Here is a 27358-nt window from a genome sequence, read left to right on the forward strand (position 1 = left end):
TAACATTCACCCTTGTAAAATCTTGTGTTTCAAATTTTTCTCCCTCCTTTTCCCCCCACCTCTTATAGACAACAAACAATCCAATATATGTCAAACAATTTACATTTTTTTTTAAAACTTCTGGCTCATGGGAAGTTCTAGAAAAATCTAGAGTTCTAGATTCTCTTCCTCCCGATTGAGAAGATACATTTCCATAAAAGTCATGGATTGGATCTAAAAAATCCCTCCCTCCTCCCTCCAAAAAATACCCCTTAGAAAAAATAAAGTTTAGGGAAAAAGTATGCTTCAGTCTGCATTCAGACACACAATCAGTTCTTTCTCTAGTATTAATAGCATTTTTTGATCATAAGTCCTTCAGAATAGTCTTGGATCATTGTATTGATGCGAATAGCAAAATCATTCACAGCTCATCAACGCATCAACATTGCTATTACTTTGTATGTGGTACATTTAATTTTGAGAGAGAGCGAGAGAAAATATACTACAATGTCATTTGATTGCTTTGCAACCTTATGTATCTTAGACATTTAAAAACATTATTCTGAAAACAAGTTCATAAGTTTTACCAGATTGCCAAAAGGGGGAGGATCCATGATAAATAAAAGGTTAAGAATTTCTGATCTAGACGGTAACTAAAGAGTAGAATCTGAGTGTTTTGTCTTTTCAAATTGACTTGAGGAAGAACTTTGATTATTTTAATTTAATCGTTTAAAATATTTGGGCTATCAGTTTACTAAACTAGAATATTTTTCATTAAGAGGTCCTCTTTTAGTAATTCAAAGTGACTGGTTCTTAAGTATTTCTGATAGCAAATTGTTAGAGCACAGATAATATTATCTTGGGATAAAATTAAATGTAAAATCTCATACATTAAAAGGGAAGTTACTATCTGTTGAGGAGATCAAGAAAGGAAGCTTATTTTTACATTTAAATCTCATTTACAAGTGGCGCCATTTATAAATGGAACCAAAAAAGTCATTGATATCCATATATTAGACATGATGGTACATTCAACAATTAAAGTTTTTCTGATAATTCAGGTTATGTTAAAAATGTTATAGGCATTAAGGAATGTTATTTATATGCCATCTTTGTTTTTTAAAAAGCCCAATGGGGCCATGAATAATTCTTCATTTGTTTTTTTTTCTCCCTCATTGTACTTTCTACATTACTATGTGTGAAATACTTGCTGTCTTACAATTTTTTTACAATAATATAATAATAGCAAATATAATAAATGCAATAAAGAAATATAATATAAATTACAGTATAATAAATATAATACAATAAAAAATTTTACAATAATCTTTTACAAAGATTATTTCATTTGAGTTTCACAACAATCTTTGGAGGCAGGTGCTGTTAATTATTCCAATTTTATAGTTGAAAAAACTGAGGCAAGATCACATATAGTTAGTAAGCAGAAGCTGGATTTGAGTTAGCCTTCCTGAATTTAGGCCCTTTTTTTTTCCACCCACTGTACCACCTAGCTATTGTTAATTATTTTTAATTACCAACTTATAATATTTTTTAAAATCCCTTCAAAAAACTTCTTTCAAATTAAATTTATTAAACTTGACGATATTAAATCTTGTTAATGTCCTGGAATGCTTAGATAAAAATGATGTTTTGTGTTTTTTTTTTTTTTTTTTTTTTTACCAGATTTGCTTTCGAAATCTGGTCTTAGGCATCTGTATAACCCAAGGCAAGTCCGATTAATCTCTGTTTGCCTTGATGTAAATATGGGGATGATAATAGTGCCTTTCTCAAAGTATGTTTTAAGGATCAAATGAGAAAATAATTATAAATGCCTAGATTATAACAACAGCTTTCTGCTTGGCCTTTTTGTCTTGGGTCTCTTCCTATTTCAGTTCATCTTTCCCATTGCTTTTCCTAAAGCTTGGCACTCACCTTGTCAATACTCATTCATTCAGTGCCAGTGACTTTTTAGCTCCAAGATCAAATATAAAATTTGATATTCAAAGCCCTTCATTACTTGGATCCTTCAAAATAGACAGTCTTCCTAGATCTTACTTCTCTCCTCCCCAAGACAGTGAATTTACAGTCTTGTCAGGAGCATATGCCAGGTCTTTACTAATTCTGAGATTCTATAAATAAGCTTTCAAAGAGCTCACAAAACAATAGATGAGATAGCATTACAAATGAGAGAGGGTATTCCCAGTACTGGCATTTGTGTACTCTCTTCTTAGCATCTCTCTTCTGACACTGCTAATATACTAATATTGGACCTTATCATCTCACACCTGGATTATTCATAGCATGCTAACTGTTCTTAATGATTCGTTTCTCCCCCACTCAATCTCCAGTGGGCTGTCAAACTCATCTTGCTAAGAGATAAGTGTAATCATATCACTGCCCCTCCAATTTATGAAACTCCAGTGGTTTTCAGTCACCTCTGGTATCAATATAAAGTCCTTAGTTTGGCAGCCAAGCCTTTCATAAAATATTGTTTCTGCTTCTGTCCAAATTTCCATTATATGTACTTTTTGATTTAAACAAGTTCTCAGGATTAAATTTGATGTCATGTAACATATATTTCATATATTTTATACATCTTGGAGTATTTAAATTTTTTCTGTGACATCTGCTGGACTTCACGTCTCCTGTGGCTTCTGCAAAAACTCCCCACAAATTCCTATTTAATTTCTTATGTTGATTTACATCATATTGAAATTGAAATTGTGGAAGTGATAATACTAATTCACTTGGAGATCTCATCACTTCTTAAGACTTCAAATGATCATTTCTCTGCTGCTGAGGACACTTAGACCTACTTATTCATCTATCTTCTCCCAATCTTCAGCCTCACACTCCAAAAACCTGTCAGACACCTCAAACTGAATGTTTTATAGAAATTTATCATGTCTAAAAGTCTTTTATTTCTCTTCAAACTCTTAAAGGTGGTGCTTGAGCTGCATCTTGAACAAAATAGAGAATTCTCTAATGTAGAAGTAAGGAGAAATAATAAATATTTATTGACTGATTGAGGAGGGAGTCCATTCCAGGCATGAGGAGCAGCTTTGTGTAAAGCTGCTGAGATAGGAAATTGATTGTTCTTTTTGAGTAAAACAGAGAAGACTTCCTTCATTTCCCTGTAGAGAGTAAAATGCTGAAGGAAAGGATCAGCTAGATTTGTTGTGAAGGATTTTAAAAATGAGAAATTTGTGTTTTAGGCTTTACTAGCTTAAACTGCATTAAGATTTTGAAATAAATACTCCACACTTTTTCTTAGAACCCCTAAGGAACCAGTGGAACTTATTAAATAGGAGAGTGTTATTGTCAGATTTGTGCTTAAGTAAAATAAAATTTATAACTATTAAGAGGTGGTATGATCAGAAAAAGAAACAAGTCATGTAAGAGGAAGTTATGATTGATAGGTAGTCCATCGGTAACCACGAAATATTAAAAGACTAAAGAAGTTTTATAGGCAAAATGTCTGTGAAGGGTTTATGCAAGTGTATGAACAAGAATTGTTTATGATGAAAATATATGGATGCCATTCTAACCTGTCAAACATGTATCATGCAAAATAAGAACGTTCTCCTTAGTACTGGATAATCAATTTATGGTTTTTAAATCAGTTAAGAGAAAAGAAGTAGAAGAGAGAGAGAGATTTTAAAGGTTTAATCCTTTAATATAGTTTTAAAATATAGAGATTTTGGTTTACCAAAAGACACTTAACACTTCCTAGCTGTGTGACCCTGGATAAGTCACTTAATCCCAGTTGCCTCAACAACAACAAAATACACACATACACACACATAATAATTTAATACAAATTTAATCCTGAGAACTTATTTAAATCAAAAAGTACATATAATAGAAATTTGGAAATTGTCCTTTGTAGTTATCTTTAAATTCAGAAATCAGCTGAGAAGTTTGAAAGGTTTAATTCATCTCTAATTACTTATTCCTTTGCAAGCACTTAATAAATTAAGTGATTTATTGCTTCATTAGGTCCGTGGTCTCATTAAATCTTTTATAAGCGGAGAAAAATGAAGGAAAACTAAAGGTGAAAAAATCTTGTTCTTGTCCTTGTGAATTTACTGTCTTGTCAGGAGCATATGCCAGGTCTTTACTAATTCTGAGATATTCTATAAATGTACATTGACAACTATAACTGAAAATGAGACACATGCATAAAATATGTACAAAGTACTGTTTTCTAGCTCTTGGAGGAAAGGGAAGAAAATCCCCCAGCTTCATTTAACTATAGTTCTTGAGAACTAGAACTACTCATTAGATAATTGCTCTGGTTAAATCTGAAGTGTTAGGAATCACTTTGCCAAGTTCAATGGTATGAATAAATTCATTTTTCAGTAATATTAATCTAAATCACAAGTGATTTAGTCACAAAATATCAGTACTATATTTAAATTACACCATCAGAAATGAAGCTATTAGACATTTACAGTTACTGAAAATAAATGAATATTCTATTTTTATTTAATTTCAATTCATTAATTGCAGATTCTTAACTGATGAATAAGAAAACAGTCTTAATTTTAGCATGTTCTATGATAATATAGAAAGATTTGTTCTAGAATATTTCTCCTTTTATTCAGTATAACATTTTATTATTTATATTTTGATTGAAAAAAATTTTTGTAAGAATTTTGTAGCACTACCTTTCAGGTAATTGTAATATGTCTAAGGAGAATCCCACAACCAAAGCAGGATTTACCCTTCATTCTCTTGACAGATATTTATTGAGTACTTATGTGCCACAGCCCATGTATATTTATACCTGCAATATGTAGAATAGATGTTTATCATTTGTAATTCAGAAGAAATGGGTTTTTATTAATATGGAAGTTTTTAATTAGCATTTATATAACACTAATCACCTAGTGACTAATGTCCAAAGAATATCTAGGAGCTGTAGAAAGATTGTGATATGTTTCAGTGGAGAGAGAACCCACATTAACAGAAGCACAGACCTTTGAAATATTGAATTGTATGTGTATACATACTTGTGTGTGTGTGTGTGTGTGTGTGTGTGTGTGTGTGTGTGTGTGTATACATCAAGGTGACCCAATGGATAGAGTGTCAGAGCCTGGTCAGACATTGTGACACTGGGCAAATCACTTAATCCAGTTTGCTTCAGTTCCTCATCTGTAAAATCAGCTGGAGAAAGATGGTAAACCAGTCCAATATCTTTCCAAGAAAATCCCAAACAGGGTCATGATGATCTGACTCAAACGATTGAACAACAACAACAAAAATTTAGCATCATTTTATTCTGTCATAAGATTAATGATTTAGATATAGAAAGAATCTTTTAAGCTATCTAGTCCAAAACACTTATTTTACAAATAAGAAATGGGCTCAGTAAGTCCATTTAGTCATTTTGACTTTAGAAATATGCATATTTATGTCTGACTAACTTTCTGGATAGGTGTAAAGTTGTCTTTGTTTTCCCTGTTAGCTGCACAAAATCAATGGAAAACAGAAACTGCAAACTAGATTACTGCATCAGTGATTTTAATAAATAATGTGCAACTATTTCTATGAAAATGGAATTTTACACATCATGTAAAAGTAACAATAATCAGAAGAACATATGAGTTTCCCTGTAGTACTTCATTGTTTGTGCATAGGACAACTGAATTTTAGTAAGTTTGTTCTAGTAAATGTTTTAACAACTAGCTTTGTGGATGTGCAAAGGTTATACTTTAAGTTGAATCTGCAATATTTACATTTTCTTAATCATTCTTAGTCTGAATCATCAAGAAAAATATAAATCAAAACCTAATTTGTAGTTTTCTGATTTTCAACTTGTAAATAAATGCTTGCACTGATGGTATAGCAATTTATTCTTCCTAAACTTTATAAGCTGATTTAGGTTTTGCGCTCTGTATATTTGCATCTGGGTTCTAACTGTATCCTGTGTTTCAGGGGATATAATTACTTTCTTACTAAATTCTAGGTTCTTTTTTCTTGTTCTTGGTTGATAGAAAACAAAAGGCTTATGTTTCGTGGTGAAACATATTATAATTTGTATAGGTATATAAAGTACATAATAGTTTTTTTATTGTTATTGTTATTTGTTGTTATAAATTGATTTACATGCCTATACAAAGTACATAATGGGGATGTTTTTAGAGAGTAAAGGAGGACTTTAGCAATTGGCAGGAGATTAGGATAAACCCAAACAATAGTAATACAGGAATGAAAGTGAGAGTATTTTGATATTACAGTGGAAAAAATGTAGATACCTCATAATGTTTCCAAATGTCTTCCTGTAATAACTTTTATTTTTTCCAACTTATTTTTAGTACTATACAGTTTACAAAGCATTTTGCTCACAGTAATCCTTGGGATTACATAGTAGTAGAAATGTTGTCTTAATTTTACTACTGAAAGAACTGAAGTTTTTAGATCCATAAATAGGTCATTGAACATTTTGTAGCATTTGAAAAATTGTTGACATATTACTAATTGACCCATATTTAAAGTGGGTCACTCACTTTTAAAATGTTAGAAAGAAACATTTTTGTCTTGTATGTTTTTGGCTTTGCAGAAGATAGAGTTCAATAAGATTTTTATTTCAAATCTGCTTCTAAAGACATATATTTAAATATGGTATATATTCTCTCTTTCCATAGGGTGCAGGTCAAGATAAACTTGGAATTTATGTGAAGTCTGTTGTAAAAGGAGGTGCTGCAGATGTGGTTAGTAAAATTTTTAAATTAGAAAATTTCTAGAATGTCAGAAGTTTTACTAATTAAAAACAAGTTGTTTGGAACTATATCAATTGTAATTGCCATTTTAGTAGTTGATTAAAACATTAAATAAGATCATCTTTTTTCTTTCCTTCTTTTCCTGGCTTTTCTATAACTTGTAAATAGGATGGACGTTTAGCTGCAGGTGATCAACTTCTTAGTGTGGATGGGCGGAGTTTAGTAGGACTATCTCAAGAAAGGTATTATTTATTTTTGTTTATTAAAATAATAATAAGTAGAATTCAACATTTAACTTTTGCATTGGACATGAAACCATTCTTGAAGGTATTCTGTATAGTATTCTATATCCTTAATTTAGTATTTCTAGTCATTTGGGAAAAGTAGAAGACGTATCTATTTTGTAGTTCTGTTATTTATTGGGCATGTTTTTGAGATATTGATGAATAAAAAGAAATAAGATCTTTTGTTTCCATTATTTTCATTCAGGGCAGCAGAGCTCATGACAAGAACAGGTTCTGTAGTGACATTAGAAGTTGCAAAACAAGGAGCAATTTACCACGGCTTGGCTACTCTGCTCAACCAGCCTTCTCCCATGATGCAAAGAGGTAAGAATTACTCATGGAAAATGGAATGTGTCTTCCATTATATGTGGTATTTCCTTAGAGTAAGTATACATGGTTTTTAAAACAAAAGAATTAGGTTTCTATCCAATGGTCTGTTATATCATTTTATCTAATCAAACTGAATTACTTGCTATGCCTTATGCATGCCTGTACTTTTCCTGAGTCTATGTTTCTTAGACATTTATTCTTGGAATGCTTTATTTCCCTACCCCAGTTGAGATCTTAACCATCTTTAAATGTTTCCTGAAGTACCACCTCTTCTGCAAAGATTTCCCTAGTCCTCAGGTTTATAATATTCTCTTGCTGTTTTGACCTTTGCCATTTTATCATGTATGTAATAATTCCTGGATAGAAAATATCCAGCACAGAACCCAAATGGAATTAATTAATTAGTTAATTAAGGAATTTAATTAATAAATTAAAGGAATGCCTTTAAGATGCTGAGCTCTTCCAGATGCTCATGTTGTACGTAATACATGTCATTAAGCTTCTAAACATTATATAAAGCGCCTTAGAAATTCACAGCTATTCAAGTCTACACAGAAAAAGCAAAGTAGATGAATATTTATATTGTTGTATGCATTTGGAAGACAATTTATAGAGCTAGACAATCTTTGTGTAAGTATACACATGTGTGTACACATACATTGGACAGATACTATAGGTGAATTAGTTGGGTCCAAAATTAAATAAAAGAAAGAAGGCGAACAATGAACTTTTTATACAGCAGTTTCAGTGACCCTTCAATTTGCTTCCTGAAACAAAATCCATTTTCTTAATTTTTTCTTTCCCTTTTGTTTTTTGATGCATGTTTCCTAATATATCCATCCACCTACATTCTCCTATACTATAATCTTTTATAGCAAAGACTAAAAATGGAGGAAAAAACAATTTAACAAAACTATTACAACATATCAATCATCTGATGATGCATTCATCATGTTCTGAACCTCTGCAAAGATTCAGGGTGGAAACGCTTTCTCATATCCTTCCTTTGGAAACGAGCTTAGTCATTATAATTTGACAGTATCCAGTTTTAATTATATTTTTCTCGTTTTTCTTGTTTTTCCTTCCTTATTAGTCTATGAGGAATCAAAGATTACAGTGGCACAAATAGCAAGAGAGAACTACATATTATCACTGTTGACTTAATGTTAGATTTTTGTTATTGTTCAGTCCTGTTTGACTGTCATGACTTCATTTGGGCTTTTCTTGGCAAAGATATTGGAGTGGCTCTTTTTACAAATGAGGAAACAGAGGCAAACAGGATTAAGTGATTTCCCCAGGTTCACACAACTGGTAAGAGTCTGAGGCTTGGCCCTAGACAAGCGCTCTCCATTCACTGAACTACTTAACTGCCCTTGTTGATGGATTGTTCTTTGGGCTTGTCCCCCAAGTGCGAGTTTTCTAATTTTAAATTTAAAGTAGTATAAAAGGTATCATCTGGAAAATGTGAACTATATAGAGTGATAAATTTTCAAGGTCCTTAGTCTTATTTCATTTACAAATGAGAAAACAGGCCCAGAGAAATTAAGTTATCTATAAGAGCTAGAACTGTTCAGGTAGGAAGCAGAATAAACAGTTAGACCACTCTTAGTGCTACATTGATAAGAAACTTATTAGAAAGCCTTAAGTGTGTTTTGGTGAATTATTTTTAGAGAAATTTGGAAGGAAGTCTGTGGAAAAGAATCACTTAGAATGAAAAGCTACGGATTGATTACACTTTGTATACTTCTAGGTATACAATCCTTCACTGGTGGCTAACATAGTATGCTTCACATTGACTTTATTCCCTAGACTCTTTATAAATAATTTCCATCAAGTAGTAATTAATGACAAAAATGATAAAAATTGACATATATAATGAGTAATAGAAGCATTTTTCAGACACACAATGATTTGATGCTAATTGGGGTTAGGGGGAACAGAGTTGAGAGTCCTTTAGGCCTTTAGACACTCGGGAAGGCAAGGAATAAAAGCTCATGTGTGAAGACCTCTGATGTCATTTCCCACTTTTAAGCTTTTTCTGCTCCTGGGCAGAAAAGAACCAACCCAAGCTTCCTTTCCCCTTAAATGACCAGCAAGCTCCTTAAAGGATTCTTAGAGCTCCTGCCCAAGTAGTATGTTATAGGGAGAGGGAAGAGAGGGTCTAAGTCCACCGAGGCCCATTATGTGCAAGCCTCTGTGTCAAAGGGAAAGTAGTTAAGGAGGAAATGGGGAAATTCACATAATTTTAATATTATTAAGAGTGATTTGGATGAGGGTGTTGAAAGAATTTATAAACATGACCTGAATTGCTGACAGTAATATTTGGAGAATTGTGTACATTGGAAAAGATACCAGATAACTGGAGACATGAAAATATTTAGACTCTCCAAAAGAGAAAGCAGTGAAGTCCATGAACAAAAAAATAGGATATAGGCCACCTGCATTGTTGGTGGTGTTATGCTAAGGTTTAGGAAAGAAGGCCGTGATCATTAATAGTTAATATGGACTCACTAAGAATATGTCATGCCAAATGTCATTCCATTTCTCCTTTTGGATTTTTGTCAGGAAAATGCCCTGGACGTTGTCCCTAACCCCAATTGCACAAATAGTCATGAAAAGACTTGGGGCTCTCTCTGTCTGTGTCTGTCTCTTTACCTCCCTTTCTTCTTCCTCTCCCTCTCTTCCACGTTATTCTTGATATCCTAATACTCTTCCTACTATTTATACACCACTATTCCTCTTAACATGATCTGAAATCCACTTTTAAACATTTTTATGTTCTCAAACTACTGTGTTTCCTTTAGATATTTATTCCCACCAACAGTCTTTCCATCTGTTTAGATTTCCTAGGTTTACTTCAAATGTTTCTATCAAACTTTTCCTATCTACTCATTGGAAGTTATTGCTGTCTTCTCAAATTTTGGGGCAGCATGTTATTTTTGTTTCTTCAGATTTTTGAAGGGCTGCCATGTGGAAAGAGGGATTAGACTTCTTTATATTTTTATAGGACATAATTAGGACCAGTGAGTAGAAATTATAAGGAGATTTTTTTGTTGCTTTAAGCTCTCTTATAAAATACTGTTATTTAATCAAGTGGCAATATTAGTCATTTTATTCATATAGCATTTCTAAGAGGCTTATAGAAAAAATATTGAACTTGGTTTCAGAAGAGCTGGTTTAAATAATAAATCAATAAGCAGGTATTTATTCAACACCTGCTCTATATAAAACACTAGAAAAGAGAGACAAAAGTGAAACGATCTACTCTTAAAAAGCTTACATTCTCTTGAGGGAAATTGGCTAAAAAGAAAAGGGGAGGGGCAGCTAAGTGGTGCAGTGGATAGTGCACCAGCCCTGAAGTTAGGAGGATCTGAGTTCACATTTGATCTCAGATACTTAACATAGATCTTTTTTCTGAATCATTTTTCTGAACTTTTCAAAATCTACTATCCAAGTTTTAAATTAAATGTCTGGCTATGCCTTATGTTCCATTTGGTTATCTGGAAAATTGATTTATGCGGTTAGTTGACTTGGAGTTATCTGTAAAATTGACTTTATTCTTACTGACCCCAGATAAATAAGATTATCAGTATTTAAAAAACAACAATAACAACAAAACTTTGTTGAGACTATTGAAAGATTTTGTATTCTATATGAAAAGACTGAGAGGACACTTGGTATAGTTGAGGGTTTACTTTGGGGAATAGAAAAACCTGGTTTCAAACTCTGTTATACCAGCTTAATCATAGGCTTTAATATCCCAGTTTTTCAGGCAGCTCTCTTAAGACTACAAATTAAAGTAAGTTCTTGGTTTGCATAAGTAAAGATAATTTCCACAATTGGATTTCCCCATCTCATTGGGTTTAGATTCCTCACAGTCCCCACCCTCCAATGAAGACCCTATTTAGCTGCTATGCTCAACATAACTACTTTCCACATCTTAACACCTCCTCTTTCCCCTTCATCCCCCATTTTTTCCCTAATTGGTTTAAAATTTTATTTCCCTTTCCAAAGGTTAAGAAAAATACATAAAATCATGTGGAACATTTTTGAGGAGAATCTTAAAGATTAAAGAAAAGGAAAGGGCTATTTTAAATGTCCTTTTTTATATAGTTTCAGATCGAAGAGGTTCAGGTAAACCCCGACCAAAGAGTGAAGGCTTTGAGTTGTATAACAATTCGGCACAGAATGGATCGCCTGAGAGTCCTCAGCTGCCTTGGACAGAGTATAGTGAACCAAAGAAACTCCCAGGAGATGACAGGCTCATGAAGAACAGAGCTGATCACCGGTCCAGCCCTAATGTAGCAAGTAAGGCAAATTAAGCTTATTTTTTTATCTCCTAGTAATTCAGTATTTGTTCTTATACATGAATATGCATAAATGGAGTTGGGAGTATGTTTTAAAGCCCATAAATTAAACAAAATATTGTATAGGTAGCTCTACCATGAAAAAATTGCCATAAGTATATTAAAGTTTTATGGAATTTTGATTAGCCTACAGAGAGGTAATGTTCAGTATAGTGAATGCCAAAGGAGGAGTCATAGTTTGGAATAAACATTGAGGACCCTTCCAGAAGTTTATGTTGTTTAGATATACTATAGTATAATACTAGCACCAGTATCAGTGCTACGGAAAAATATACTCTCTACAAATGCATCTGCTTAAATAGACCGTGAGCTTAAGTAAGCAATTAAAATTATGTATTGTCCAATAGTCTTAATGAAGTCATTGCATTTAACCTGTTTTCTTTCTCTATGAGTACTGATTTTTTAAGTAATGGAGTTTGTGAAAACTAATTTTGGTTTTTGAACATTAACATGTAAATGTATGAATATATTGAGATTTTTTTCTGATTGCCTTCAACAGATCAGCCTCCTAGTCCTGGAGGGAAAAATACATATGCCACTGGAACATCAGCTAAAATAACATCTGTTTCTACTGGAAATCTTTGTACAGAGGTCAGAAGAAAGGAGTTAAACATTTTTCTTATCCTTAAATCTGGTTAGGAATACTGATTGCTAGTTCTCAATCAGCTTATTTAAAATTATGATTTAATAGTAAATATCAAATATCATTGTTTACATAATGCATTTCTATACGTGGATATCTAGTTATCAAATTTTGAGTACTTTGGTCTTGAGCTTTAAAGTTTGTTAAAATTTTAATATTTTGTGCTATAATGTTATGGTAAGTTTTATTGTTCTGAGATATTTTCAAATCTCTAAGATGAAAGTTTCTAAAGAAAATAAGAAATAAGCTCTTTGTGAAAATGGTTATATGACTACTTTTCTTTTTTATGTTCTGTGCCTTTTACAGGAGCAAACACCACCACCAAGACCTGAGGCTTATCCTATCCCAACTCAGACATATACCAGAGAGTACTTTACATTTCCAGCTTCCAAGTCCCAGGATCGTATGGTTCCTGTTCAGAATCAGTGGACCAATTATGATGAAAAACAACAGATCCAGACAGATAATAATCATTCCAGTGTCATAATTCAGGTTGGAAATTATTTATTCAGCTAACTTTCTAAAGCTTTTTTTGCTCTGAGACATTTTAGAATTGCAAATAGGTTTAAAAAAAAAAAACAAACCCTGAAATTTGTTATTTGGTAATATAGAAAATAACCTTAAAAATAAAGTGAATTGGGGACAGCTAGTTGGTGTAGTGGATAGAGCACCAGCCCTGAAGTCAAGAGGAGATCTGAGTTCAAATCTGGTTTCGTACACTTAACACTTCCTGACTATGTGATCCTGGGGAAGTCATGTAACCCCAATTGCCACAGCAAAAAAAAAAAGAAGAAGAAGAAGGAAAGAAAGAAAAGAAAAAAGAAATAAAGTGAATTGGGGAGATTTTTAAAAAGTGAAATCAGAATATAATAGTGTTAAACATAATATGAAATAAAGTAAATCTCATTAGATGAGATAACCTGATTCTTCCAGCAATTCGGTTAAAATAGTATATAGTTAAAATATCTATATTAATTCCAGTTTAAAGATGAAATAATTGTAGCTTACAGATGTTCTTACTTAGTGCTAGCAGTGTTCCTTGTAAATATCAGAATTAGGTTTTTAAGATCCTTTATTTTTATTGTTATCTTTTTGTTTTTAATATTCCCGTTTCCAAATATATCTCTCCTGGACCCAGTAAGCTGTCCCTTATTACAAAAAACAAAACAGAAAGAAGGAATAAACATTTAAACAAAATTAAGGAACACATTCACCAAATCTGCTGAGCCCTATTTTATTATACCAACTTGTAGTAACTTCAGCCTTTTTGCTTGGCACAAATTTTACTTTACTGTTGGGGATGACATAGGTATGATGATTAAAAACCATCCCTACATGCAAGAAGCATATCTTTTAATGTGGAAGACAAGTACCTCTAAAACATATATATATATATATATATATATATATATATATATATACACATACATTATATATATATATATATATACACACATACACACACCATAAACATAAAGTTAATAAATATAATTACAAAATAGTTTTGAATCCAAGCAAGGTCTGAGAAAATGCTGTCTTTCCTTGTTGCCTCCATTTCTTTTCTGACTTTGCAGCCCTTTGCATTCTGTATTCCAGTTTCATCACTAACTAAGCTACTTTCTCCAAAATTACTTTTAACTTACTTAACTGCCAAATATTATAGTCTTTTTTTAGTACTCATCCTTCTTGACTTCTCTGCCTTCCTGTACACTTTGCCCATGTGAGTTTTCATGAGACTATAATATCCTGACTCCCTATCTGTCTAAATCCTCTTTCAAAGTCATCTTTGTTTATTCATTATCCATGTTAGACTCCTTAACTATCAGACCTATCCCAATACACTCCTGGATCCTCTTTACTCAATACTCTTTCCTGATGACTTCATTAGTTTTTATTTGTTTAATTATTATCTAATAAAGATGATTCACAAATGTATGTGTGTGTGTACATATGACTATGCATATGTGTATATACACACATGCAAGCATATATACATACATATATTATTAAGTGAAATAATATATAAAGTACTTTTTACATCTTTAAGCACTATATAAATGTTACCAATCATTGTTAATGGCAAATGAAGTGTAAAATGAAATTATTTAGTACTTTCATAAAGAATGTCCAGCAGAGCTTACAATTTGAAGAGAGTTGGGCTTTCATTGAGGAGTTAACCCAGAGTAAATCAGTTTCCAATTTAATTAAGTTTATTACTTCAGAAGCTCATGAAATAGAATTCTGTATTTTAATGCTCTTTGAAGACGAAATAAAAAATTAGTGTCATGGACAACATTAGTGGAGATGTACAGAGTTGGGAGAGTAATGGAGGAAAGCAAGGTAGACTTCTTGATGCTCAAAAGCTGTGGAATAGGTGGGTTGTTATGAGAAAGAGGTAAAAAAAAAAATCAAATAATTGATTATAGCAACTAATACAAGCACTTCCATTGTTGTGAAAAATACATACGGGAAAAAATTCCTCCTTTTATTTAAAACAATTTCTTTTACATTTGTTTTTTAAAACTTTGAAATTCAAGATTCTTTCCCTTAGCCCCATTAAGGAACCACATGTCAAGTTGTGCAAATGCAAAACATTTCTATAAAAGTCATGCTGTGAAAGAAAACATATTTATCTCCCACCCTAATTTTTAAAAAAACCCTCAAGAAAAATAAAGTTTAAAAAAAAAAGCGAGTTTGATTGAATCTGTATTCACAGATATCTATTTCTTCTCTGGGTATAGATAGCATTTTTCAACCTAAGTTCTTCAGAGTAGTTGTGGATCATTGTATTGCTGACAATAGCGAGGTCATTTATGGCTTGGTTGTTCCAGAACATTGCTGTTGCTTTAGGTACAAGTACATTTCACTTTGTTTGAGTTCATGAATGACTTTCAGGTTTTTTTTCTGCTCATCATTACCTTGGAAGAATTGTGGGTTGTACCCATGAGTCATGGAAGGAAGATAATCCTTTTTGAATCCTTCCAAGAAAATCTTTTGAATTTATCTCAAATTCAAAATTCCTCTTTTGAGACTTCACATGTAGCATTTTGCTACTGTTTTCTTCTTCTGAGCTTATGTTCTGATCTTTCCTGTTGCTATAGTAAATTTTTATGGCCAGGGCTCTTTCGGCTTTTTTGCTCATTTTAAAAAGTTGAGCTCTGCTCCTGGGGAAGGGACAGTGTTCTAACTGGTTTTTGCAGGGGGGTAGGGGCCTCTCACTGGCTTACCACACTGGGGCCAGAAGTGCTGGAAGCTTTCCCATTGTACTGGGTTGGCCTGGTCTATTTTGCAAGAATTTGGAAGCTCACAATTTGCCTTCTACAGTGGGGCTAGAAACCTCTCAGCTGGCCATGTGATCCACTGGGGTCTCTGTGGCTGATTTTTCCCCAGACTAAGAGCCTGTCCTGCTAGATTCCCTGCACCTTGCACAAATAGGGATGTGTCCCCCCATCCACCTAACCAGATCTTTCTTGAAGTCCTATCCTATGCTGGAAAATTGCTTCACTTTGAATTTTTGTAGGTTCTGTCACTCCAGAGTCCTTTTAGAGGCTTGATTTAGTGTGTATGGTTTTATTTCCCCCGAGGGAAAACTGGGAAGAGTTCAGGCAACTTCCTCGTTTCTTTCTACCACTGTGACTCCATTTCCACACTAGATCATATTTGGGAAATTATTTGGTGCTTTTCGTGAGCTCTGAATTTCCACCTAAAATAAATGCCATGTTCTTTATCTCTGAATGGCTAGTAGTCACAGAATATTGCAGTTTCCGAAAAATCAACATAGTGGGTTATTCAAAGAGATGGCCATAGCAATCATAAATAGATTGGAGAGCATATTACTGATAAAGAATTGCACAAAAGAAAGGACATAACAAAGGAATTTGTAAAGGTAGGCCCAGTTTTATGGTGAGAATTAGAGATAATAGATTGTTAAACTATGTGCTACACTGATACACACATGATGTCTTTTTTTTTTTTTTAATACCTTTTTATTGATAGAACCCATGCCAGGGTAATTTTTTATAGCATTATCCCTTGCACTCACTTCTGTTCCGATTTTTCCCCTCCCTCCCTCCACCCCTCCCCCAGATGGCAAGCAGTCCTTTACATGTTGAATAGATTACAGTACATCCTAGATACAATATATGTGTGCAGAACCGAACAGTTCTCTTGTTGCACAGCGAGAATTGGATTCAGAAGGTATAAATAATCCAGGAAGAAAAAGAAAAATGCAAGCAGTTTATATTCATTTCCCAGTGTTCTTTCTTTGGGTGTAGCTGCTTCTGTCCATCCTTGATCAATTGAAACTGAATTAGCTCTCTATCGAAGAGATCCACTTCCATCAGAATACATCCTCAAACAGTATCATTGTTGAGGTATATAATGATCTCCTGGTTCTGCTCATTTCACTTAGCATCAGTTCATGTAAGTCTCGCCAATCCCCTCTGTACATCCTGCTTGTCCTTCCTTACAGAACAATAATATTGCATAATGTTCATATACCACAGTTTACTCAACCATTCTCCAATTGACGGGCATCCATTCATTTTCCAGCTTTTAGCCACTACAAACAGGGCTGCCACAAACATTTTGGCACATACAGGTCCCTTTCCCTTCTTTAGTATCTCTTTGGGGTAAAAGCCCAGTAGAAAGACTGCTGGATCAAAAGGTATGCACAGTTTGATAACTTTCTGAGCATAGTTCCAAATTGCTCTCCAGAATGGCTGGATATGTTCACAGTTCCACCAACAATGTATCAGTGTCTCTGTTTTCCCACATCCCCTCCAACATTCCACATTATCTTTCCTTGTCATTCTAGCCAATCTGACAGCACACATGATGTCTTGATCCAAAGGAGATCTCTCATTACATGTATGATTAAGGCTGTTCTCTTCTCTCCAACTCCCCATGATTTATGAAAGGATATAGACCAGGATTTCCTTTGAAGGAGATGTTCAGTGGGTTGTGATTTATATCATTAGGAGGGATTTTTTCATTCCCAGAACCATTCAAGAATTTCATGAAGTATGCTTGAAATGATTTTTGTTTGGGATAGTGGAATTTTAGCCCCTGAGAAAAAACACACAGAGGAAAAATCCATGGATTCTTTTTTTTTTTTTAATGTTCTCTGAAATAGGTATCAATGTGATTAAAAATTAACTTTTAAAAGTATAGCATTTCAGAATTTTGTTACAGAGAACTTTTTTATTTGTTGTTCTTTCAGGAGCATTGTTTTACATATTTTTTAAAAATTTATGGTTTTTCCTAAAAATATTGTGAGAAAGTAACATCTTTATTTTCCATTTGAATTGGGTTATTGATCAAGTATATGTTCATACTGCATACATTAAGTAATTGTGAAATAAGAATTCACATTTAGAAAATTTGATATTGTCAGCTCTTTTAAGATCATTTTAAAATTATTTTCTAAATATTCTATTCTATTTTTAACTCTTTTAAAAAAAATGCATTAACTTAACTTTTTTTTTCTAGCGTGTTACTCGTTCCCAAGAAGAATTGAGAGATGATCAAGTTTACCAGACAGAATGTCATCGCAAAGATGCAGACTATTTAGATCGAAAGTCTGACAGTGACATGTGGATAAATCAGAGCTCTTCTATGGAATCTAGCACATCTAGCCAAGAATTCTTGAACCATTCTTCTAAGTCCATTACCCCAGCTTCTACTTTAACCAAAAGTGGTCCTGGCCGTTGGAAAACACCAACAGCTCTTCAACCAACTCCAGTGGCTATTTCCCAACCTATTCGAACAGATCTTCCTCCTCCACCCCCACCTCCTCCTGTGCACTATGCAACTGACTTCGATGGGGTTCCATTGGATTTACCTCTGCCTCCCCCTCCTCCTCTGCATCAGGTAGGATCCCAGGCTACTCCAGCAGCAGCTGCAGAACGTAAAAAGAGAGAAGAACACCAGCGGTGGTATGAAAAGGAAAAAGCTCGTTTAGAAGAAGAGAGAGAGAGGAAGCGACGAGAACAGGAAAGAAAGCTGGGGCAAATGCGCACTCAGCCCTTGACCCCTAGTCAAGTTACTCCTGGACCTGTGCAGCAGATAAAGCCAGAAAAGCCATCCACCTTACAGAGACCCCAAGAAACCGTCATCCGGGAGCTACAACCCCAACAGCAGCCACGGACAATTGAACGGAGAGATTTGCAATATATTACAATCAGCAAAGAAGAGCTTTCCTCTAGTGATAGTTTGTCTCCTGACCCATGGAAACGGGATGCCAAAGAAAAGCTGGAGAAGCAGCAGCAAATGCACATTGTAGACATGCTAAGCAAAGAGATTCAGGATCTTCAAAACAAACCTGATCGGACAGCAGAAGAAAATGACCGTTTGCGAAAACTCATGCTAGAGTGGCAGTTCCAGAAGAGACTCCAAGAATCAAAGCAGAAGGATGAAGATGATGAGGATGAGGAAGATGATGATGTAGATACCATGTTAATTATGCAGCGCCTAGAGGCCGAAAGAAGAACCAGGGTAAAGGGGAAAAATCCTTTGGGTGTGCGTATCTGGGATCTATCTCTCTACTTACTTTCTTAATTTCTGTCTTATGGCTGCATAAACACAATTCATAAACACAATGTAGAAACTTTTAAAAAGGCTGGATCTAACATAGGTTAAGTTAATTCTTATCAGATTGAATCTCATAAAAGTTCACACAAAGGACAAAGGCTATAGTGACTAACCCTGTGAAAATTTAAAGTTTCAGGTACCAAAAAAAAAAAAAAATAGCAAATATTAGATGTCTTGTGTCAGCAAATTAGATGTTTTTAATAGCAAGTTCACAAATTATTCTTTTCACCTTCCTTTTGAGTAAGCAAAAGTGAAAAAAGGTATTCTTTTCTGGCTTTTAGTGGCTTTGAGAAAATGAAAGAATATAAAAGTATTTCTTTGGATCCAAATACTATGCAGTGAACTGAGAAGAACAACCAAACACTGTCTTCAATGTAACCTGTCTTCAATGAGTTTACATTCTAATAGGGTGAGAAAATACGTGTAGGGAGCTATATTCTCTAGGAAAGAGTTTTGTCCTGGGAATTCACTAGAAGTGGAGGGAACCATAAAGAAGTTATTTCCAAACACAAATATTCATTATAATTTATATTAATTTAATATTTAACAGAAAACTTATTGGTTGGCCACAATGTTTTAAAGACAGAAGAATTTTTCTAAATTAAGATTTTATTTGAGGTACAAATAGAAGGGCAATTAAACACTTGGCTCATCTTTTTTCCCCATTTCAATTTGACTGGTACTTTTCAAAAACATAAAGACAAGCCACTTATTTTTATCTGATTAAAAATAATGTAAAAATGCTAAAATTCTGTTAAAGTTAATTTGTTTCTTCAGTGAGGAAAGAAAAGTACTGATAGTTGTATTTCCTGGTTAGTTTGTTTTTACAGCAACTTGCAAAAATTAATGCTGAATATTTTTATTCAATATTTTATTTGTATTATGGAATAGTGAGATAGCCAAGATTGTGGAATCTTTCGCATATTAATTTATCTTTTGATTCTAACTCTGTTCATCTAATTGGGCTGCTATATCTGGCCCAATTTAATACTGTTCAAGGATATTTTAAAATGCTGTGTATGGATAATTTATAAACTGTGGCTCAGCTAGGTAGGGGTGTGTGTGTATGTTGGATTCTGTTTATTGGCTAAAATATATTTCAAATTAAAAGCAAATTTCCATATATATATATCCCAAAAGTTAATTTTAGGCATTTATAGGATTTTTAAATATTGGGCCTAGTTTTTGCTATGAACTTTGTTTACTAAATTTATTTAAGAATGATTAATAAATTAATTTTCAACAGCAGGTGTTTCTTTTAACAAATTAAATGTAGTTATTAATGATGCTAATTTGCTGATGTTTAATTTCCTAAATTTATTCTAGGTATGTTTTCTTATTTTTCTCCTAGTAGTGGACATAGCCCCTTTGAATTAATTGATGGCTATCTTGACTTTAAATTGATAATTACGTAAATATGATGAATGTAAGTCTTTTGCTGAAGTTTCACTGTTTTTATCTCTGATCATAAAACTTCTATTTATGGTTTTAAAAGGCTTTTTAACATTGCTCCAAATAATAATCAAAGCAATCAGATGTGTATATGTAATTTTACTTGTAGTTGCTTATATCTTGGAGGGCTACCTCTTCATTATTGATAATCCAATGGAAGTTAACTTAAACCACTGGGTATTATATATCATCTCTCTAGATTTTGGTCTTAAGAAAATTTTTCACTAACATTTTGAGAGTATTTCTTTATTTGACTCATATGTACATTATTCTTATAAGTTCTCCAGTAAAAACTTCTTTATTAGGACTGCTGCTCTCATTTCTATAATGAAGAAATAAAAATGTATCAGTCTGCTGTCATTATCCTCATGTAAATCAGTTGATAGTTCTTTACTTTTTTCCTCTGGTATATGCTTCAGAAACCGATGAAGTAAGAAATCAACAGAATTGCCTTTGGGCACAATAGGAGTCTGAACTTAACTTTTTTTTTCACACTTCATCTTTCTTTTTTTTTCCCTTCTCTATTACCTGCAGCAGACTGCTATGCCAGCAATCTCTGTTCTAGATTTGGTATGTTCCTGTTTCTTTCCCTTCGGTACTTTTTTTCCTGTCTTGATTTTCTTTAGTGATAGTAGTCTTATGTTTTTAAGTAGATCCAATGTGTATTGGGTATTTTATTTTTAATCTCTTTAGGAGGTATTCTAGACCAGGATGTAGACCAGTAAGTCATTTAGAAGCATGCATTTTAAATGTCCTTAGAATTAGATACTTTGTTTAAAGTATTATATTTTGTTTATGGATTTGAATTGTTTTCAACTTTAATCATATGGTCTATGTTTGATTTTTTTTATTTGAATTTTTGACATATATAATGCTATTCCAAATCTACCATTAGAATTGTTTTTAGAAAATCTGAACATTTGGGGAAATTTTAGAACTAGATCTTAAATGGAGAAAAAGTAAACTTAAAATAAAGGAAACTAGAGTTTATATAGAAAACTCAAATAGGATTTAACCAAATTTGTCAATTAGGATATTTTAACCCATCAGTAGGATTCCATGGTCTTAATGAAGCATATTTATTTTGTTTTTTTTTTTTTCCCTCAATAATAGTTTGTGGTTTTTAGTTCATTTTAACAACCATACCAATTTAGTGAAGTAAACTAAAAATACTTCATTGATTTTTGTCTCAAAAAAAAAATCCATTCTAACATCCCAGTCATGTAGAAGAATTTATTTCTACCAATTTAAGATTAATAATACTAATTATCAAATTAATATGTCTTATTAGTGAAGTGATATCATAATCAGATCATCATTTATATATCTTTGAATTGAATCTTTTATCTTAGCCACAGTTTTGAGAATCTATAACAAATACTTGATATATACTAATTGGTCATTGATATAAAATTTCATTGTTATTTATGTCTTGATGACATATGGAATACTACCATGAATCTAGGATTTACTTCTTAGCTTTGTAAATTCAAAAACCCAATTTTATCAGTTCATTCAATGGTTGTTAATATTTTGGGAAATCAGTTAACTAAACAGGTTGCCCTAATAAAAGGTATTCACTATCAGTGGAATACTGTTTCTACTCAGAATCCCTAGCTTCTTTCAGAGTACAAAATCAATAGCCAACTCTTACCTAGAGTCCTTTTTTGATTCTCCCCCTCCAGTTTCTTCTGAGTGGTCTTTCTCCTCAAAATAACTTTGTAAATATTTTATGCATATGTAATCTGTGTACATGCTATTATCCTATTCTTGAGGGCAGATATTTTTAAAGTTTCATCTTCTTATCCCTACTGCCTGTCAAAATGCCTAAAACAAAGGCTATATTTAAAAAAAAAAAAAAAAAGGTCTGACTTCCAACACTAACAAAACTCAGAAAACTAATACAAATCATTATTGTACTTATTTAATTTAGAATAAAGCATATATGTGCTAAGAACATTAAAAATATTAGAAAATGTATGTCATTCAAACTTCCTTTCATACTGACATTAAATTAGCAATCAGACAATTGTTTCATTGGTGCATGTGTAATAAAAAGAAATGAAATTTATCATGTGACATGTATCATTCATACTATTCAATACATTTGAATAATTATGACTATTATTGAACATTCCTTGCTGGTGTCTGAAAAATAGAAAAAATTCTCCCTTGTTCAAAAAGATAAGTATTAGAAATTGCTTTCTCTAGGCTTTCTTTTTCTAGATTCTATAAAGATCATTACTCTTTTGTTTAAAATTTATATTAATAAATTTAAAAATAATTATGATAATATCTAGCATATATCACTTTAAGCCTTGCACAGTTTCTGTTTTCTTTATTTGCCATATCCTCTTGAATTTTAAAAGCAAGACTTTTGTAACAAAAAAAGCAAACAAACATCACAATGGTCTTACCTCTAAAATAAATGTCTCAAACCATATCTTGAGTCTATCCTATGTCTTAGGAAGAAAATAGTTTAATAACACATTTTTATAAACTCTCATTTAGGATATATTACTTCTGTATGTGACTTATCACATTTTATGTGGGTGTTTTTTTTTTTTTTTTAACTTTTAAGGAAAATATATTTTCATTTTGTTTTTTAAATTCTAGAGGTTTCAAGTCTTTATGCAAAGGAGCCATGTCCAAATTAAACTTTTTTTTCCCCTTTGGGATAAAACTCACCCAAGTGTTTTTGAAAATTTTTTCTGGTAAATATCTTGCTATCTGAAAGTTACATATCTAACCTCTAAATTTCACTTCAGAACATTGTAATTTCATATGCAATTAAAATAGAATCTTCTCATCTTTGTTTTTTTCCAGTTCATGTCATAAAGTATTTACTTCGTGATAGGTGCTTATGTTAGGGGGTGAGGATGTAAATACAAATCTGAAATGGTCCCTACCCTGAAGAAGCATTTTTCCCCCCTATTGGGGTGTTTATAACACTGGAACTTAGCTGTCTTTCATGCAATTCGCATGTCCCTCGTACTCTCTGCCTTTTCATTGTGAACCAAGGAAAATTGTGCTAGTTCTATCAGCACAACATATTGTATTCTAAGAAGCATGTTTCCTAGAGATAACTTGTATGTTAACATTCTCGAAAACATTCCACAAGACCATATAAAAATAACTGCAATCTGTAAAAGCTTTTTAAAATAATTAATAAATAGTAGTTTTTCAAAATACAAGTTAAATAGCTGAACCTAAATTTTTTCTAGTGTGCAATTTTAAAAGATTTTATGAAATAGTAGTAGTAATAACTGGACTTTTGTTTAGACGTTAACAAAAGCAAAACAAAACTTAAAAAAAAAACCCTAAGTTTGTGATCTGCCTAATTTTTTTGATATTCCACATCACCAGATATCCCAAGAATTCTAGAGCTTTCTTTCTCAATAAAAATTGAATCAGTAAGCATTAATTAAATATCTTCTATGCACTAGGGTACAAGTAAAGGTAAAAGCATTCCCTGCTTCAAGGATCTCACATTCTTATGTGGGAGACAACATGGAAACATGTATAAACTGGACATGATTTCAGAGAGAAGGCACTAAAATTAAAGAAGGCTTAGTAAGATGTCTTGCAGGACATGGAATTTTATTTTATGTGAAGCAAGACAGAAGGCAGAGGTAAAGAAGGAGGAAATTGAAGGCATGAACAACAGCCAGTGAAAATGTAGCCAGAAGATGGAAAGGAAACAGCAGGGAGACTGAAGTACTCTTAGATGTATTCTAGAAACTGGGAAGGCAAAATCACAAAGTTTTCTAAAAGTCAAGAAAAAGGCATTTTCAAGTTATTGATTATATTCTCTTGCCCTGTGATTGAACATAAGTAGGCTCCTTTATGTAAGTGCTTAGTACTACATCTGGTCCAGAGGAGGCACTCAATAAATGTTGGCCCTTGAGGGTGTAATCCAAGCAATGACATGCACCAGGAGCCCAAGGGGATTTTCTTGTGCAGGTTTGTTGGTATGATTCTTACTATGATATTGAAAGATTGGCCTCAAAATAGTTTGATTGGGTTAGAATGGGACTGAATAACCACTTTAAACCACCAGCTATTTTTGAATATTATTTACAGTTAGTAAAAACATGTGTACACACACACACACACACAGCTTAAGAGCTAGCCTTGAAGCCATGTTGATAAATAATTATCACATTCCTAAAAATTAAAGTTTTATTAAAGTGTGACATTGACACAATTAGCTAAGGCAAGAAAAGGAGAGAGCCACTAAATTTCATAAATTTTAATTGTGAGATATATTTGTTTTTGTAGGAAAACTTGTAGACTTAAAGGAGATTAGAATAAATATCCCCTACATCCATTTTACAAAGTCACAATATTTGAAGAGAGCTCTTTGAAGAGTCATGATTGTACAACATAGTTTAGTGGCCATTAAGCATCTTATAATTAAAAAATTATAAAGAATCCTTAATTTACATGACTTAGCTTAAACCTCATTTTCCAAGGACTAAAATATGCTGTAAAATCAAGGAATGTTTGTATCTCTATATCTTTATCAATATTGGTTATTAATAGGTATCCCCAAAAGTTTTGTTTGCCATTTAGCTAATTGTATCATTTGAGTTGTACTGTTTTGAAAAGAACCTGTTACAGAATCTAAAATATAAATAGGACTTTTATTCTTTTTCTGAAAAATAAACTAAGTATGAGTTTTAAAATGAACTTGATCCCCATTGTGTAATATCCAATAGGAAGAGTTTTAATAATAGAATGCCTTTGTTTTCATTTTCCCCATAAAATGCCTTTTTCCTGCATTTTTAATACCATTAATAACTGATGTAGCAAATTTCCTTTTAATTAGGATTTCCATGCTGTTTTCCTAAAGGACAAAGTTTCTCATATTTGATTAATTAGATTTGATTTGGTTGATAAAGATTACTTGGATTGATTTTGAGATTATTGATAGAGATTGATAAAGATATCTATATCCTTTATTTTAATCCCAAAGACCAGTTTTACTAATCATTCTGTCCTTTCTCTGTCTTCAATTGTGCTTAATTACAGACTCATTTTGTTAGAATTTAAAAGTCAGTTTTCCTAGTAATTTTTAGATCCATGTTTAGCTAACACTGAGGAGTGAGCTATTGTCATATAATCTCTTTGATAATCATTTTTGTAATCATTTAATTTGGGGTTTTAACAAGATTGTTTTTGTTATTGCTGATATTAAAATGTGATGGTGCTGATATTCAATGGCATTTGAGGAGTGGCTTCCATTTTTTGGTTGTGATGAATTTTTGGGAAACAAATAGGAGGTGTCACACAGGATATATAGGAGTGAATAGGTCTTAATGTGCATTGTTGGTGGAAACTCCCACATCACTGGAATCTGTTAGAGTATTAAAATATCAAAAGGGTTATGTTAAAGGTGAATTTTTTACTCTCCTTTTTAAAGTATTTTCAGCTAGACCTCAGTAAAGTATGAAGGGGAAGTTTGGGGAAGTTTTTTATTTGTTTTATCATAGTACATATCTAGAAGTTGAAATTTAAAATTTTACTATTAACAATTTCATTAATAATTGAGCTTAATGGCAATTTCAACATTATATTGTTTCACTAGATACTAAAATTTCACTGTCAAGGATTATTAAACCAATACTTTATTCAGGTTAATGCAAACTGCTCTACATCCAACTAGGTAAATTCCTTCACTCTCTTGAAATTAAAATGAGGGTAGATTTTTTTCTTGATATTTCTATAGTCTTAACAACTGAACAATATTTGAACATTCCTCTCTATATATTTTAGTGTAACAGAACCAAGTGATCAGATATCATATGTTAAGTTTAACAATATAAACTTGAACTAACCATATCAATATGCAACTTGTTGTAAATGTGTTGCAAAAAAATGTATTTTAACATGTATTTTTACCTTTTTGGGATTCAATTTCCTTAACTATTAAAAAAAAAAAAAAAGAGTTGGACTGGATGACCTTGAAAGATCCCTTTAACTTCTATATCTTTTAGCCTATAAATATTGGCATCATTTTAAACTCTGTGTGTGTGTGTGTGTGTGTGTGTGTGTGTGTGTATGTATGTATGTATGTGTGTATTTATTTCATATATCCTGAAGCTTCAAGTTCATAATCTGAAGAAAATCATCTTTTGGCTATGTGTTTGTCTAAGGTTCAAAGGGAGAGGACCAAAATTCTCTAAAAAAAAATTTTGGAGACTGTGACTGTAGACTGAAATTTATATGGTATTAAATTAGTATTAAAAAGACACTGGTGTCAAAGGATATGATCACAAAGTTGAAAAAGTGTTACAAAAAGAGGGTAAATTGCTCCAAGATAGCAGCTCTGTTTCTCACAATTTATTTTTAGCAATTATAGGTATGAGTGTATATCCACATACTTGATTCCAAATAGAGCATGATTTCTGATTTTCAGAGTGGATATCATTGGGGAAACCAGATTTTATATGTGAAAATTCTATTATCACATTTTATGAGAATGTATGCATTCCACATGGAAGGGCACCTTTATTCACATTTGTCTTAATTTGTATTATATTTAATATAAATAAATTTACCATTTGTCAAAAGAAATATTTTTATGTTTAAATAATAATATAAAGGAAAAATATCTCTGATTTCTCATCTTAGTTAGGTTTTGCCAAAAATATGCTTAATTGGGTTTTTTAAATTTTATGTGTGATTGGAATTAATACAATCATCTAATAATTTTATGTGATTGGAAAGCAACTTGTATGTAAAAAGAAATATATGTATGAGAAATAAAACTTTAATGAAGTCCTAAGATCAGAAAGTTTTAGAAGTGAATGGGACCTTAGAGAGATAATTTAGTCCAACTTCATTTTACAGAGGAGGAAACAGACCAAGAGACGCCACGAGTTGCCCATAATCACACACCTCATAAAGGGCAATGCTTAGATTAGAAAGACTTCCTATTCTATATTCATTGTTGTTGTTGCTGTTGTTGCTGTTGCTGTTGTT

The 27358-nt window shown here is 32.4% G+C and overlaps 1 protein-coding gene across 21 annotated transcripts in view; it reads left to right on the forward strand.

Moving 5' to 3' along the window:
* The window catches only part of AFDN (afadin, adherens junction formation factor), a 161876-nt gene that overhangs the window by 122679 nt on the left and 11839 nt on the right, over positions 1–27358 (forward strand). For 9 of the 21 annotated variants that reach the window (XM_051998123.1, XM_051998124.1, XM_051998129.1 and 6 more), the window contains 7 exons: positions 6630–6695; positions 6873–6946; positions 7194–7312; positions 11432–11626; positions 12185–12276; positions 12635–12820; positions 17819–18823. In XM_051998123.1, coding sequence (XP_051854083.1) covers positions 6630–6695; positions 6873–6946; positions 7194–7312; positions 11432–11626; positions 12185–12276; positions 12635–12820; positions 17819–18823 — 1737 coding nt within the window. Of the gene's footprint in view, positions 1–6629; positions 6696–6872; positions 6947–7193; positions 7313–11431; positions 11627–12184; positions 12277–12634; positions 12821–17818; positions 18848–20905; positions 20942–27358 lie in introns of all 21 variants that reach the window. The other 12 variants (XM_051998112.1, XM_051998126.1, XM_051998115.1 and 9 more) reach the window with 3 other exon arrangements.

This window comes from Antechinus flavipes, chromosome 4 (assembly GCF_016432865.1).
Source record: "Antechinus flavipes isolate AdamAnt ecotype Samford, QLD, Australia chromosome 4, AdamAnt_v2, whole genome shotgun sequence".
Classification (NCBI taxonomy): Eukaryota; Metazoa; Chordata; class Mammalia; order Dasyuromorphia; family Dasyuridae; genus Antechinus; species Antechinus flavipes.